This window comes from Moschus berezovskii, chromosome 18, assembly GCF_049115385.1.
Source record: "Moschus berezovskii isolate FMDL1 chromosome 18, NW_MosBer_1.0, whole genome shotgun sequence".
Taxonomy (NCBI): domain Eukaryota; kingdom Metazoa; phylum Chordata; class Mammalia; order Artiodactyla; family Moschidae; genus Moschus; species Moschus berezovskii.
In genome coordinates this window covers 9,539,785-9,553,570 of record NC_142477.1, presented here as the reverse complement: position 1 = coordinate 9,553,570, position 13,786 = coordinate 9,539,785, and the positions used below count along the sequence as shown (strand labels likewise).

General features: G+C 56.0%; 1 protein-coding gene across 1 annotated transcript in view; it reads right to left on the bottom strand.

The window, feature by feature from the left end:
* Nucleotides 1-1,344: 1,344 nt before the first annotated feature.
* The window catches only part of ADAMTS16 (ADAM metallopeptidase with thrombospondin type 1 motif 16), a 182,379-nt gene continuing 169,937 nt past the window's right edge, over nt 1,345-13,786 (bottom strand). Inside the window, exons 19-23 of the mRNA XM_055422293.2 lie at nt 12,163-12,364; nt 11,810-12,004; nt 9,063-9,287; nt 3,486-3,633; nt 1,345-2,425 (exon numbers count right to left, since the gene is read on the bottom strand). Of these exons, the coding sequence (XP_055278268.2) occupies nt 2,310-2,425; nt 3,486-3,633; nt 9,063-9,287; nt 11,810-12,004; nt 12,163-12,364 (886 nt within the window). The 3' untranslated portion in view covers nt 1,345-2,309. The remainder of the gene's footprint in view (nt 2,426-3,485; nt 3,634-9,062; nt 9,288-11,809; nt 12,005-12,162; nt 12,365-13,786) is intronic.

The following is a 13,786-nucleotide window of genomic DNA, read 5'->3' as shown; positions in this document are numbered from 1 at the left end:
TTTTTGTTCTCACATATAAGTGATATAGTTGTTTTCCTCTGTCTGACTCGCTTCATTTAGTATGACAGTCTTCAGGTTTACCCATGCCACTGCAAATATTTCGTTTTTACAGCTGAATAACAGTCCAGTGTGTGTGTGTGTATTGTTGTTGTTTAGTAGGTAAATCATGTCCAGCTCTTTGCAACTCCATGGACTACAGAACACCAGGCTTCCCTGGCCTTCACCATCTCCAGGAGCTTGCTCAAACTCATGTCCATTGAGTCAGTGATGCCATCCAACCATCTCATCCTCTGTCGCCCCTTCTCCTGCCTTCAATCCTTCCCAGCATCAGGGTCTTGTCCAAATGAGACCACATCTTCTGTATCCATTCATATGTCAATGGACATCTAGGTTACTTCCATGCCTTGACTATAATATATAATGCTGCTATCAACATTGGGGTGCATGTATGGCTGTGATTAAAATTTAAATCAGCGGACTTTGAGTAAAGCCAATCACCCTCCATAATGGGGTGGGCCTCACCCAATCGGTTGAAGGGTCCCAGAGCAACAACCAATGTTTCCCTGAGAAGCAGGAATTTGGCCTCAAGACTATATTGTAGAGACCCTGCCTGAGTTTCCAGCCTGCTGCCCTGCAGAACTCCAGCCTCAACCCTTACCTGAACTCCTGGAGTTCGGGAGTATTTCCTTTTTAGGAAATACTCCTGCCCGACAGATGTGTGAAACTTCCACAGTTGTGTGAGTCAGTCCCTTAAAGCAACCCCCCCCCATAACCTACAGTGCCTATGTCTCTAGAGAACGCTGACTAATAACACAGGCTGAAGTGAAAGTCGCTCAGTTGTGTCCAACTTGTTGCAGTCCTCTGGACTGTAGCCCACCAGTCTGTCCCTGGAATTCTTCAGGCAAGAATACTGGAGTGAGTTGCTATTCCCTTCTCTGGGGGGTGGGGGGTCTTCCCGACCCAGGGATCGAACCTGGGTCTCCCGCATAGCAGGCAGATTCTTCACCGTCTGAGCCATCAGAGAAGCCCAATGAAGCAGGGAGCGCCTTTTAATTGATTGTGGCATCTCCAGGGAGGCTGCACCTGCCCCTTGCCAATTGCAGGGGCAGCTGGAGAAAACCTGGTCACTGGGCAGGGAGCCTCTGTGGCCCTGCCCCCTGGCACTGGCCACCACCATCCCCAGGTCACCAGCTGTCTTCCCTGCAGCCTCTTCACTCGGGGGCACTGTCTACCAGATTCTGAGCCCCATTTCTGTCTTTCTGAGGCCAGGTTCCCGGTTCTGTGGCTGTCCTCCGCGTTTGAGTAAATCTCACAAAGAATCACAGTTGTTCAGAAGCACGCTGCACAATATAAAATTTATTATAAAACTTCAGCAAATATAAATATCCAGGCGCCATTTGGAATGGAGACTACACCACAGAAAAAGATTGAAATCCGGGGTTGGGGGGGAAGGGGAGGTCAGAGGCCCCCTGCTGCGTAGCTTTTCACCTGGAAATCCTTGGATTCCCTTCTGAATGGATGTTAGGAAAACAACCAAAATTTACAGGGGGAAAAAATAAAAAACCCTGCAGCACATAAAAGCAAGCCCAAGTGGGCCAATCACGGCCCACAGTGCTTGGTGTAAACCCCGTGGAGTCTCTAATTCGGGTCCAGCCTGTCATTTTGCCACTTGAAAGAGAAAAGCATTAAGAAATGCGTTTAAATAGGAACACTCACTTGCAAATAACTGAGAAAGAGAAAAAAGGCAACGTATGAGAATTCTCTCCTGCTTCGAACGGGTCTGACAGGGACAGAAGCACCGTGGAAGGGATTTCCTTTCCCGTTTCCAGAGGCCAGGCTCCCCATCAGGATGGAGACCAGCTCACCCGCACGGGGCCCCTGGGGTTCCTGCGCAGAGAAACCGCCGCTGGGGCGGGACACGCGCTTGGGGACGCAGCCCCGAGGGGCTGACCCCGCCTCCGGAAGCGGTGGTCTCCAGGTGGCAGCTGGGCCGGTCCTTAGAAGCAGACCTTCTTTATCCTTTCTCATTCCCGGCCGGCCTGCTTTGCCTTAGCTCCGCGGTTCAGGGCGAGCAGGTTGGGGAGCTCTGTCCTGACTCCACGCCTCTCCCCGCCAAGCGTGTGCCTGTGTGCCCGGGGATGGACACACACACACACACACACACACGTGCATGCACACACAGGCACACATGCAGTCCGGTCCAAGAGCGCCGCACGGGTTTTTCTTCTCCCGGCTTCCATCTTCCTGGGACGCCTGCTGGTGGAGAGACACGGCCAGCTGGTGCTGGACGGGTCCCTGCGCCTGCCAGCTCACAGGTTGGACGTGGAGCAGGCCTTGCAGCACTGTTGGCCATAGAAGCGGTGGCTGCACACCCCGTGCTGGGGTACCAGGGTGCACCAGTGGAAGTGGTCCCTGCAGGAGGCACCTGAAAGGCAGCAGCCCCGCATCAGTCACCAGCAGGTCGGCTGGCACCCTACCCGCGGAAACCCTGGGAAATCAAGGCAAGCCTGCCGTCACCCTGTAGCTGCTCTGCAGGGAGGGCAGCTCTGCAGGTCACTTGGACCACGTGGGTCGTGCTGTTTTCACAAGATCTTTCTTGGCAGGTTCCTGCAAAGCTGGCATTTTCTGCTTTTTGTGCTAAACACCCCCATGGAACCACTCAGCCACCTGAGACAATGGGTCTTCTGTGGACTGGACTCCGGTTATTGGGTCCCTGATTGAGCAGACCACTCACTCTCCTCCAGCCCCATTTTCTCCTCCAGAAACTGTGACAGACAGATAGACAGGGCATGGTGCTGCAAATCTCCAAGACACTTTGGGTAAGTGTGCAGGGATCATGTTTACCGAGCAGCCAAGGAGCAGCAGGAGGAGAAGGGGACAACAGAGGATGAGATGGTTGGATGGCATCACCAACTCGATGTACATGAGTTCGAGTAAACTCCGGGAGTTGGTGATGGACAGGGAGGCCTGGGGTGCTGCAGTCCATGGGGGTCACAGAGTCGGACACGACTGAGCGACTGAACTGAACTGAAGGAAATCCCACGGACAGAGGAGCCTAGCACGCTGCAGTCCACGGGGTTGCAAAAGAGTGGGACTGAACATCAACAACAAATGAATACTCTGGGGTCTCGTTTAACTTGGGGGGCAAAAGGCTGCTTTACTCAAAATGGCCTTCCCTGAATACAGACAGCAGCACTGAAACACAAGAGGCAATCGTGCTTGCTGAAAGCCAAATGGATCTCACAGCCGCCTGGGCCGTTTCGGGGGAGGAAGGCGTGAGCAGTGAGTGGTCTGCTCCATGGGCCCTTTCGTGGGGAAAACTGGCGGAGGTGGAGAGAGAACTGGTGTAGTGGACACAAGACCCTCTAACCCGCGAGGACCCCCAGCTGCTCAGCCCTCTTAGCAGCCACTCCAGAAACCTGACAGCCCCACCCGAATCACCAAGGTCAAACCTAGGCGGGGGGTGGGGGGGCTCTGACACTCACCTTTCTTCTCTGCGATGGGGCAGAACTGGGTGTTGCAGGCCTGGGAGACGGCGGGCTTCTGCAGCACGGAACAGCCCGCAGCCGGCCGGCCCCCCGCCAGGCACTGCACAGACCGCATCTGCATGCCGCCCCCACAGCTAGCCGTGCACTGCAGGAGACACGAGCTGCCGTCAGGCTGGGCCCCCGGCTGCCCAGCCATCTCTTCCTACAGGTCCCCTCCACCCAGGCTCCTCAAGGCGGTCTCTCTCTCTCTCAATTGGGGTCAGGGGCTGAACACAAGCTGCATATTTCCCAGGTATGGACACTGGGAAGACGGGCCCAGAAGTCTGAATATTCTTGAGTCATCAAGGGTTAGATGGACACACACGAAAAGTGGCACATGTCTGGGGATACAGGCTGCAGGTCTGTCATGAGACGCCCTCACAAGCCAGGCTTTCTGGTGCCCCAGACTTGGAGGAGCTTGACAAGCCAGCCCCCCACCCCCACCCCGCAGAGGCGTGATGACACTCACCCCTCCAGACCCCAAGTTTTGCAGGGACTCCGGATGCCTGGGTGTGGCCACCCCCTCCCAGGAACGCTGTGTCCCTACGCTGGGGCCCCGCACCCTGAGGCTCAAAGCACAGCGGAGCCAGGGCAGGGAGTGGCGGCTCGGTCAGACGGGCCCTCGCCAGCGGGCCGGGCACACACCCCACAGACCACAGCAGTGGGCCCCTGGAGACACACTGCCGGCAAGAAACCAGGAGAGACGCGGGCGGTTGGACATGGAGGGGCCCAGGCCTGCAGCACTGAGTCTGGCTGGCAAGAAAGCGGCTCACAGTTTAGACCGGATTCTGTCTAGCTCACGGCATGGCTCACACATGGCCGCCCGCTCGAGAGTGCTAAGAATGCTGAGTGGTAGAGGAGCCCCTGCAGAAAGATGGGCTCAGAAAACGACCTGGAGATCCTGGTGCGCAGTGGGTTATGTTAAACAGTTGCGTTATCACGTGAGGATAAAGCTCTGCTGATTTGGAGACACACACAACTCGGGCTGCTGCCAAGATGTGTGGACAGGACAGATGCTGGGACCCCCTGGAGCAGCGGCCCCGGGCATGGTCTTCCACGGCTGAAACTGCCCATGGCCAGATGCTGAGGACCCGCTGCAGACAGAGCCCCGGGAGGTGGCTTTGAGACCTCCTGGGAGAGGGACGCAGTGATGGGGTAAGTAGAACGTCTTGGAGGAGGAGGAGGAGAAGCTGGAAACAGAGAGTCCCCAGAGCTCATAAGCTGAAGGAATCATTCTTTCCTCTTTTTTCCCTCTTTCGGGACAGGACGTCTGGGCCACTGGAGAGAAAACCCAGGGCTTTTAGCTGATGAGCGCGTGGGTTTGGAACCCACCCTGTGAGGCTGAGCCCTGCTCTTCAAAGCGAACATCGGCGAACGCCGTCAGTCGCTCCGTTTCAGGGCAGGACACTGGCAGCCAGGAGGGTGACAGCGCCACGGACGGACTCATGACCCTTCCCCGAGTCATCAGGCCCACCCAGGGTCGCGCCAGCCGTCTTCCTGGGACTGCGGCGTCTCTGAGCTTCCCTGCAGAACCACGCTCCTGGCCCGGCGGCCTCCGCCTCGGGTCCCGGGCGCTCCCTCAGCCCCTGTCCCGGGCTGGGGGCTCATTGGGGACGTGGCTCCCTGTTCTCATCCTCACTTTCTCATCCACAGTGTTGAAGCCCTCTTTCTCTGAGTTGAATTTCTTTCATCACGAGCAGCCGGGGCAGGCTGCCACTCCCCCCGCCTTTTTTTTCATGTTAAAACGTGAATTTTAATTGCAAAACCTGTTTTCTGTAAATATAGTTATATCAATCTCTGTGGCCACAACTTGGGTTCAGATACATACAGATTTACGCAGGTGTTACGTGTACCATGAACAAAATCGGTTCAAGAATCAACTCTTGCTAAAGACATTATGTGCCAACAAGGTCCTACTGTATAGCACAGGGAACTGTATCGAGTATCCTGTGGTGAACCATGCTTGCATGCTTAGTCACTCAGGCATGTCTGATTCTCTGCAAACTCATGGGCTGTAGCCTGCCAGGCTCCTCTGTCCATGGGATTCTCCATGCAAGAATGGTGGAATGGGTAGCCATTTCCTTCTCCAGGGTATCTTTCCGACCCAGGGATCAAACCCATGTCTCTTCAATCTCCTGCACTGGCAGGAGGTTTCTTTACCAGTAGCACCACCTGGGAAGCTCTAAACACAGATGGGGCTATGAATTTTTGTACAAATTTGATTGGTGACTGGCAGACACCTTCTGGCTCAGGTGGCCCCCTCCATCAATGTAGACAAGATGGTTTTCCTGCGCACCCTCAGAATATTAATAGGATGAGAGGGGATTATTAGGTGGGCGACTGGATGAAGGATGCAGGCCAGCCACATCCACCCAGAGGAAGCCCTCTCGAGCCTCCATGTGTCCTGTGTTCCTGGGCCCATGTGTGTGTGTTCATGTGCGTGCCCACGTATGTGAGTCTGCCTGTGTGCACGTGTTTGGCACAATGCTGCAGTCACAGGGGCTGAGATGGAAGACCCCATCGTGACTGTCAGCAGCGCGGCCACATGCCCCTGGGGCGCACAGCTCTCTGGGTCTGCTCGTGCCTGGCCTGGTGAGGAGCCCACACACCAGCGTTTAGGGCGGACTTCCCCATCCGATTTAACTTCAATATGTGTGTCTTTTTACAGGCACTTTCTCTGAGGACTCACCCAGTGCCTATCGTGGCGTCAGGCACAGTTCGGCAGGGGTGTGCACTTCGGTTTTCCAAGTCCAGGTGAGTGTGTGACCCATTGGGTGCTAAGTCCCAAGGACCCAAGTGAGTGAAGTCAGGGCTGCTGGTGAGGCCTCACCAAGCAGGGCCACTGAGGCCAACAGAAACCCTCCTCATTGGATTAGAGACCTGTCTTTCCTCAGTTACAGGAATAACCTGTCCGGGGACAGAGCTGACCCAGGCGCAGGACGTGCCTTTCTGTCCCAAGATTTCCCACGGCCAGAGGGTGCAGAGCCTCAGGCCCAAGAGCTCATGGCCAACGTGGTCTTAGCGTCATTCCTGCCTGAAGTCATGGAACAGAGGAGATGAGTCATCCTGGATAAGATCTTCAAGCAGCTTACGATGAACATGACTTACCAGACAGGCTGGAAGTTTTAGACTGGTGCAAACCAGGCCAGAAATATTTTTAGATTTTAGGTTTGGGTTTAAATAATGGCAACCTTCTTCTTTTTCTAAATTTCCCTGAGGTCTCCCCGTTGAGCAGAGCGGGGGTAAACGCTGGCCAGATTCACTCTCAGGAGCTTCAGTCTCCCCTCCCCGTGGACAGAGGGACGACGGCCTCGGGGAACCACCGGCAAGAATATTGGAGTGGGCTGTCATGCCCTCTCTCCAGAAGATCCTCCCCACCCAGGGACTGAACTCCTATGTCTCCTGCATTGGCATAGGTGGCTAGCACCACCTGCGAAGCCCCAGATTTGAACATAAGCAGAACCAAAGGCAAAATCTCAACTAGAGGGCAGGGTGCAGAGCGGGTGGCAAGCACATGGGTACCGCCTAGATGCTGCTGCTCTCCACGATATGGCAACAGCGTGTACAATACTGAGACGGTGACAGCACCACCCCCAGAGGAGTGTGACGTCTGTGCTGGGGGGAAAGGCCTCCCGGTAAGGACCAGACGCGGCTGCCCTCGGGCACTCGTGGATTTGGTTTCCATCCGAAATTCCGCATTCAGCAAACACTCCCTGACCACTCAGAATGGAGTATGTGCTTGGTAGACGCTGGGACTATATATATAAACCACGCATGCACGTATATGTCAATATGGGGAACACACCGAAGAACAGCAGGACACTCGCCACAGAGCAACCGGTCTGGATGGCTGCTTTGTGACTGCGTCCGCTCTCAGGCAGCTCATGTCAGCGGGGGCAGCCTTGACCTCTGACGAGGCCGCAGTACGGACTTGGCACGATTCTGAGACAGGAGGCGCGATCCTCCACTCCAGAGTCTGCTTTCTATCCTTGTTTCCTTTTCAGCCCAGGCCACCCGGGAAGCTGGAGGATGCGGGACGCTCTTCCTGGGAGGGCAGTCACTACCTGGGCAGGGAAGACTGCCATCTGCAGCTGCTCGGGTCATTCCTCTGGCACCAGGCACAGGGCACGCCTTCTGGGAAGTGATCTGGAGACAGACGAAGACTCCTGAAAGTTCCTTTGAAAGTGATGGGGAGCAGACATCCGCCTGTGGTTCCAGAGCAGACATCAGCCTCTGGAATCAGCAAAGATCCCGCCTGCTGGCCCTGAGAGATCTTCTGTGATGGGGGTATCCTGGTGGCTTGGTCCTCCGTGGATCCCATAGGCTTGGTAGGACCTCACCGTGGAGGTCCTGGAGCCAGTGTTACCTGACACGGTTATGAGAGCTGGCCAAGGTGGGAGCACAGAAGTTCATGGCCGTCCCCATGTGTTCATTTGCTTTCTCTTTTTTCTTGATGTGGACCATTTTTAAAGTCCCTACTGAATTTATTATAATATTGCTTCTACTTTATGTTTTGTTTTTTTGGCCTCGAGGAATGTAAGATCTTACCTCCAGAGATTGAACCTGCACCTCCTGCATTGGAGGGCCAAGCCCTAACCACCGGACCACCAGGGAAGTCCCTTCCTTTGCTTCTTAAAAACTGACCATCCAGGCCCAAGTGCCCATGAAGACTCTGGGTTCTGAGCTGCTCTTGTGCTGCCCTCGCCCACAGATGGCAACGGGACAGGCACAGAGGGCTGAGAGGAGCCCGAAGCCGGAAGCAGGGCCAGGAAGGAGGCTGGGTCAATAGCAGGGAGCGCAGAGTGCTTCCCGGACAGCCGCACGGAGACCCCGGGACAGATCCTGCAGGCCCTCTCGGCCTGGGCTGGCTGAGCCTGGGGAGCAGGCGGGTCACAGCCATTCCGGGGGCTCAACCCCCATCCTCATTTGCTCGGCTTTGCAGTTGACCTCAAACAGACTTACAATCACCTGTTTCTTCCAGATCTCGTATTTCTTCCTCATCCATACTCACCTCTGGGGAGCTCAGCCCAGCTTTTACCCAAACCATTACATCCGTTTACCCTCCACAGGGTGAAGGTTTAGAACAACCATGCTGTGCGTGTGTGCTCAGTCATGTCCGATTCTTTGTGACCCCACAGACGGTAGCCCACCAGGCCCCTCTGTCTGGGGGATTCTCCAGGCAAGAACACTGGAGTGGGTGGCCATTTCCTTCTCCAGGGGATCATCCCGATCCAGAGATCAAACCCACAAGTCCTCCATCTCCTGCACTGGCAGGCTGGTTCTTCACCAGTAGCGCCACCCGGGAAGCCCTAGAACAATCACAAGTGCCCTAAAAGATGGAGTAGCCTTTGGAGACCACCCTCTGGAAGCGTCCCCGCAACCCTGACCCCAGAAACCCGACACCTCGCGGGTTCTGGAGGGAAGGGCCTGGAGCTGGCTCCGTGCGCCTGGGGGCTACACTCCAGCAGAAACCTTCCGGCCCAAGGCAGCCAGCAACACTGAGGAGGGGCTCTGCCCGCCCCCCTTCATCCCTACCTGAGACCAGGGCGAGGCAAACCAGCCGGCCCGCGGGGGTCCTGCAGCAGCGAATGAGGGGCGCTTGGGGCAGGGAAATGGGGCGCAGGCACGCTGCAGCTCCAGCTGGGGCTGCGGCAGGTGGAGGCACTTCTTGGGGGCCAGCTCGCGGTACTTCCCAGACACGTACTTCTCGGCACACTTCAGGAACCTTTTCTGGGTTCCTCTTTCACAGGTAACAGAGCACTGAAAAGAAGACAACCAAGGACCTGCGTGAAAGGCGTGTCTCCCTGCGAGGTGGCTGGCTCTCGCAAAACTGTTGAGTGGAGATGCCTCCTGATTACGTCAGCCTGAACATTTATAGATGTGTGAACAGTCAATCCATCCCAAAGATCAACCCTGAATACTCATGGGAAGGACTGATGCTGAAGCTGAAGCTCCAATACTTTGGCCACCTGATTGATGCTTTTGAATTGAGGTGTTTGTTGGGAGAAGACTCTTTTGAGAGTCCCTTGGACAGCAAGGAGATCAAATCAGTCCATCCTAAAGGAAATCAACCCTGAATACTCATCGGAAGGACTGATGCTGAAGCTAAAACTCCAATACTTTGGCCACCTGATGCGAAGAACTGACCCATTTGAAAAGACCCTGATGCTGGGAAAGATTGAAGGCAAGAGGAGAAGGGGACGACAGAGAATGAGATGACTGGATGGCATCACCAACTCAGTGGACATGAGTTTGGCTAAACTCTGGGAGTTGGTGATGGACAGGGAGGCCTGGCGTGCTGGGGGTCCCATAAGGTTGGACACAGCTTAGCGACTGAACGACAGTCAGTGAAATTTACGGGACTGCGGTGTTTCAAAATGCTGTTTAAAGTATCTGCCAAAAAGAAAAAGATCTTGAGGTCCCAGGGTCTGTACTAGAGACATAAGTTGGGGCAGAGCAGTTAGAAACCATGAAGGGAGTAATTCTGGAGCTGTCACTTCACTGGGAAACGAAGATGCTGGGCTGTAACAGACACCAGAATGCACTGCACTCTAACGCACAAGCTGTCAGGTAAACCCAGAGCTCCTCAGAGTCACACGCCCAACAGCAGCGCGACGCCAGCCCCCAGCACAGGGGCAGGCGGGGGAAACCCAGGGCTTCCACCTTCCCTGAGAAGCTGAGTGCTGCCCTGGACAGAGCACAGCAGGCTCATTCCAGCAGTATGGACAGAGGGTCCCTGGGCTGACCTGTGGCCAGGCGGGGCTGCAGCCATGTGACACATGGGGATGATGCAGAAGGCCAGGCATAGACTGCACCACGAGGCTGGCTCGGAGGCCACAGGGCAGGTCCCGGGGGCTGGCATCGCTGCCCCGGGCTGGCATGTCTGCCCATCCGCAGAGGAGGCTGGGTGCCCGGCATTCTGGTCTCAAGCTCAGGCTCAGGCCTGGCTTTGGGGCATGCTTGGCGTGTTCTGCTGCCAGAACAGTGCTGGAGGGCTCCTCTCGAGGGCTTGTTGGGGCCAAGCCTGAGAGAAGCTCCGGGGTGCGGTGAGTGTGTGTGTGCATGCCCGAATGTGTTAAGATATTCAGGACAAGGGATTTCCACCTGCCATCTTCCAGACACCATGTGTGTTAGTCGCTTAGTCATGTCTGACCCTTTGCGATCCCAGGGACTGTAACCTACCAGGCTCATCTGTCCACGGGACTCTCCAGGCAAGGATACTGGAGTGGGCAGCGATTCTCTTCACCAGGGGATCTTCCCGACCTGGGGATCAAACCCGGTCTCCTGCACTGCAGGCGGGTTCTTTACCACCACGCCACCCGGGAAGCCCTTACTAGGCAGACCAAGCCGCTTCCTTTCTAAGGACTCAGCCTCTGGAGACACGCATAGAATCAAAGGTCTCCTAATGACCGTGTGATTCAGTCGTCTAGACACCGATGCCCCTGGTCCCAGGTGAGGGAGGATTGGGAGTTCTTCCTTAGCAGCAGCAGGGTTCACACAGTAGTGATGTTGTTTTTATTTTTCAGGGGCAAACAAATGCTGTCTCATTCGGGATAAAGGTCCGGCCTGGCACGCCATCACTTTATAGAGGCCTACCTCCCTCCTGGACTGGACGCCACTGGTGGCCTGGGTGGGGGTGAGGTCCAGGGATCAGGGGGCCGTCGGTCCCCAGTTGCTATGGAAACCAGCTGCGAGGGCTGCGTTCACGCATGCGTCTCAGGATGCGCTGTCTGCTCCTGAGGTCACCCCCCTGCCCTACAACCTAGGCACATCCTGGGAAAGGGCTGCAGCTGCTCGGGGTGAGGTGGGTCCCCCACCCCACTGTGAGCGCGAAGAACGCTCCCCACCGGCCGGCACCTGCTCACCCACCTATCCACTCCACAGCAAAGAGAGGGATGATTGTGTGGGTGACCTGGGTGGGGTGCTCCATGGATGTGACATGAAAGCCAGAGGACACGCCAAGGAGTGGAGGCTGGGTGTGGGGCTGAATACCAGGGGCGGTGGGACCGGAGACTTAGAGGAAATGAGCAGAAGCAGAGGAACCCAGTGAGAAGGGGCGGCCCCGAGGTGGAAGGTGGTCGACCCAGTTCCACCTGGAACCGGCACGCCTACCTGGGACCGATGTGTCTACCTGGGACCACTGCACCCACCTGGGACCTGGCACACCCACCTGGGAAGGTGCGCCCACCTGGCACCACTGCACCCACCTATGACCTGGCACCCCCACTTGGGAAGGTGTGCCCACCTGGGAAGGTGCGCCCACCTGGCACCACGGCACCCACCTGGGACCAGGCGGACACGAGCCACTGCAGCTTCTTGTGCCTGTGGCAGCGTCTGAGCAGACAGGCCTCGTGAGTCTTGGGCTTGGGCTCCGCGGTGCAGACGGCGTCCGGCAGCAGCTGCGCCCTGGCCGAAGGGTTGGTGCTCTTACAGGCCACGGACCTCTTCCGCCAGCCCTTCCCGCAGGTTCGTGAGCACTGCGCGCGGGGAGAGCGAGTGTCGGCTCCCTCGAGGTGGGGATGGGACCGAGCTGGGGCTCCAGCCCTGAGCCCGGGGAGACTCCAGTTGCCCCCACACCCTGCACTGCACAGGAAGGACCCCATTTACCCCCGTGCCAGCCCCCCACCCCACTTACCTCCGCCCAGGGCCCGGTGCTCCACGCCGGGGGGCAGCTCTGAGGCTGGCAGGCCTGTCGGCTGGAGGGGACGGGCTGTGGACACAGGCTGGCCGAGACCCGCTCCGATGTGTAGTGTGCGCGCCGCGTGCACTGGACCGCCCGGCTCTGCGTGCCTCCTCCGCACGTGCGGCTGCAGGCGCTCCAGTTCCCCACCGACCAGCTGGGGGGACAGGGGACCCCACGGTCAGGGGTGGGGCGCGTCTCCGGCGGGCGGGGCATCAACCGGCCTGACCTCCCACCTGCTGCCTCCTTGGGCGCGGTCCTTCTCAGTCCCGGCGGTCTCCCTGGCCCCCTGCCCCTTCTGACTTCCTGATTCGTGTTCCTGACGTCAGGCCTCCCCTCCGTTGCGGTCAGGTTCTCTTGTGCTTGGAAATAACTCCCCTCAACGCAGTGCGTCTGTCCCCGCCCCCCAACCTTCTCCCAAAAGGAAAATTTCAAACGTATACAAAAATAAAGGCCCTCCGTGTCCCTGTCCACCCGGTCTCAAAGATTATCAGTTTCTGTCCCCGATCCCTATAGCATTTTGAAGCAAATTCCAGACATACTAGTATTTCAGTACACACCTCTAAAAGATAAGGAGTCTTAGGTTTTTCAGCCTAACTATAATGCCATTATGACATTTGAACATTTTAACAGTAATCCTTTAACATCATTAAATATTCAATGTTCTATTCCCAATTATGTTGTACCTGTCAAAATTAAATCTGCTTGCTGGTGTCAGAATCCAAATAAAGCTCCTGCTTTGAATTGGTTGATGTGTCTTTTTTTTAATCTATAGATTCTCCAAAATTTGGTTTAGTTTTCTCTTTGTTACAGAATGACAGAAAGATGGCTCACATTACTACATCTCTACAGCTTGTTTTTTTTTTTTTTTTTTTTACTGATTACAGGACTTTGCAAGCTACATCTTTGTGGTATCACTTAGAAGGCTCTCTGTCCTCTGCCCTTCTTGCAATTAAGTCATTGATCTAAAGACTTGTCATATTTGGAGGTTTTTATTTTGTGTCCACAGATGACCTAAAATAGTACCAATGCTAGGTGGGCTGAGCCCCCACAAACTGCTGAACAAAACCACCAGCATGTGTCCTCAAGTTCTCAAAGGGCTCTGGGACCCAAATCACGGTTGAGCTTTGGGCTTTTGTGAAAGTCCTAAGGAGGAAGGAGGCGATGGTGGGAGTCGATGACACTCGCTGGACTGGGAAGAGGGGGTGACCCCACCCCGGGACTTGGCAGCGCTGCGGTGGCACTGGGTACACTCGGGCTGAGCTGTGAAATGGGATAGCGCCTGCCGCATCAATACACAAGGATGCCACAGCCATCTGTGATTCCGGCCCTCCAACGTGAATTTCCGAGCTGGGCTGACAAGCGGCCCCACTCCCTACACGAGGAACTTAAGGATGTCGCAATCATCAGCAGTCCCAACCCTCCAGTGTGAGCCAGAGGCCCTGAGGGAATTCAAGGGAGAGAAAAATGTCTCCTTAAATATGCAGGGTGCTGGCCCCAGATAGCCGAGATGCGTATGACAGGAATGACTTCAATGACACCAGACTCTTGCATCTTCCCATGCATAGAAGAACACTAA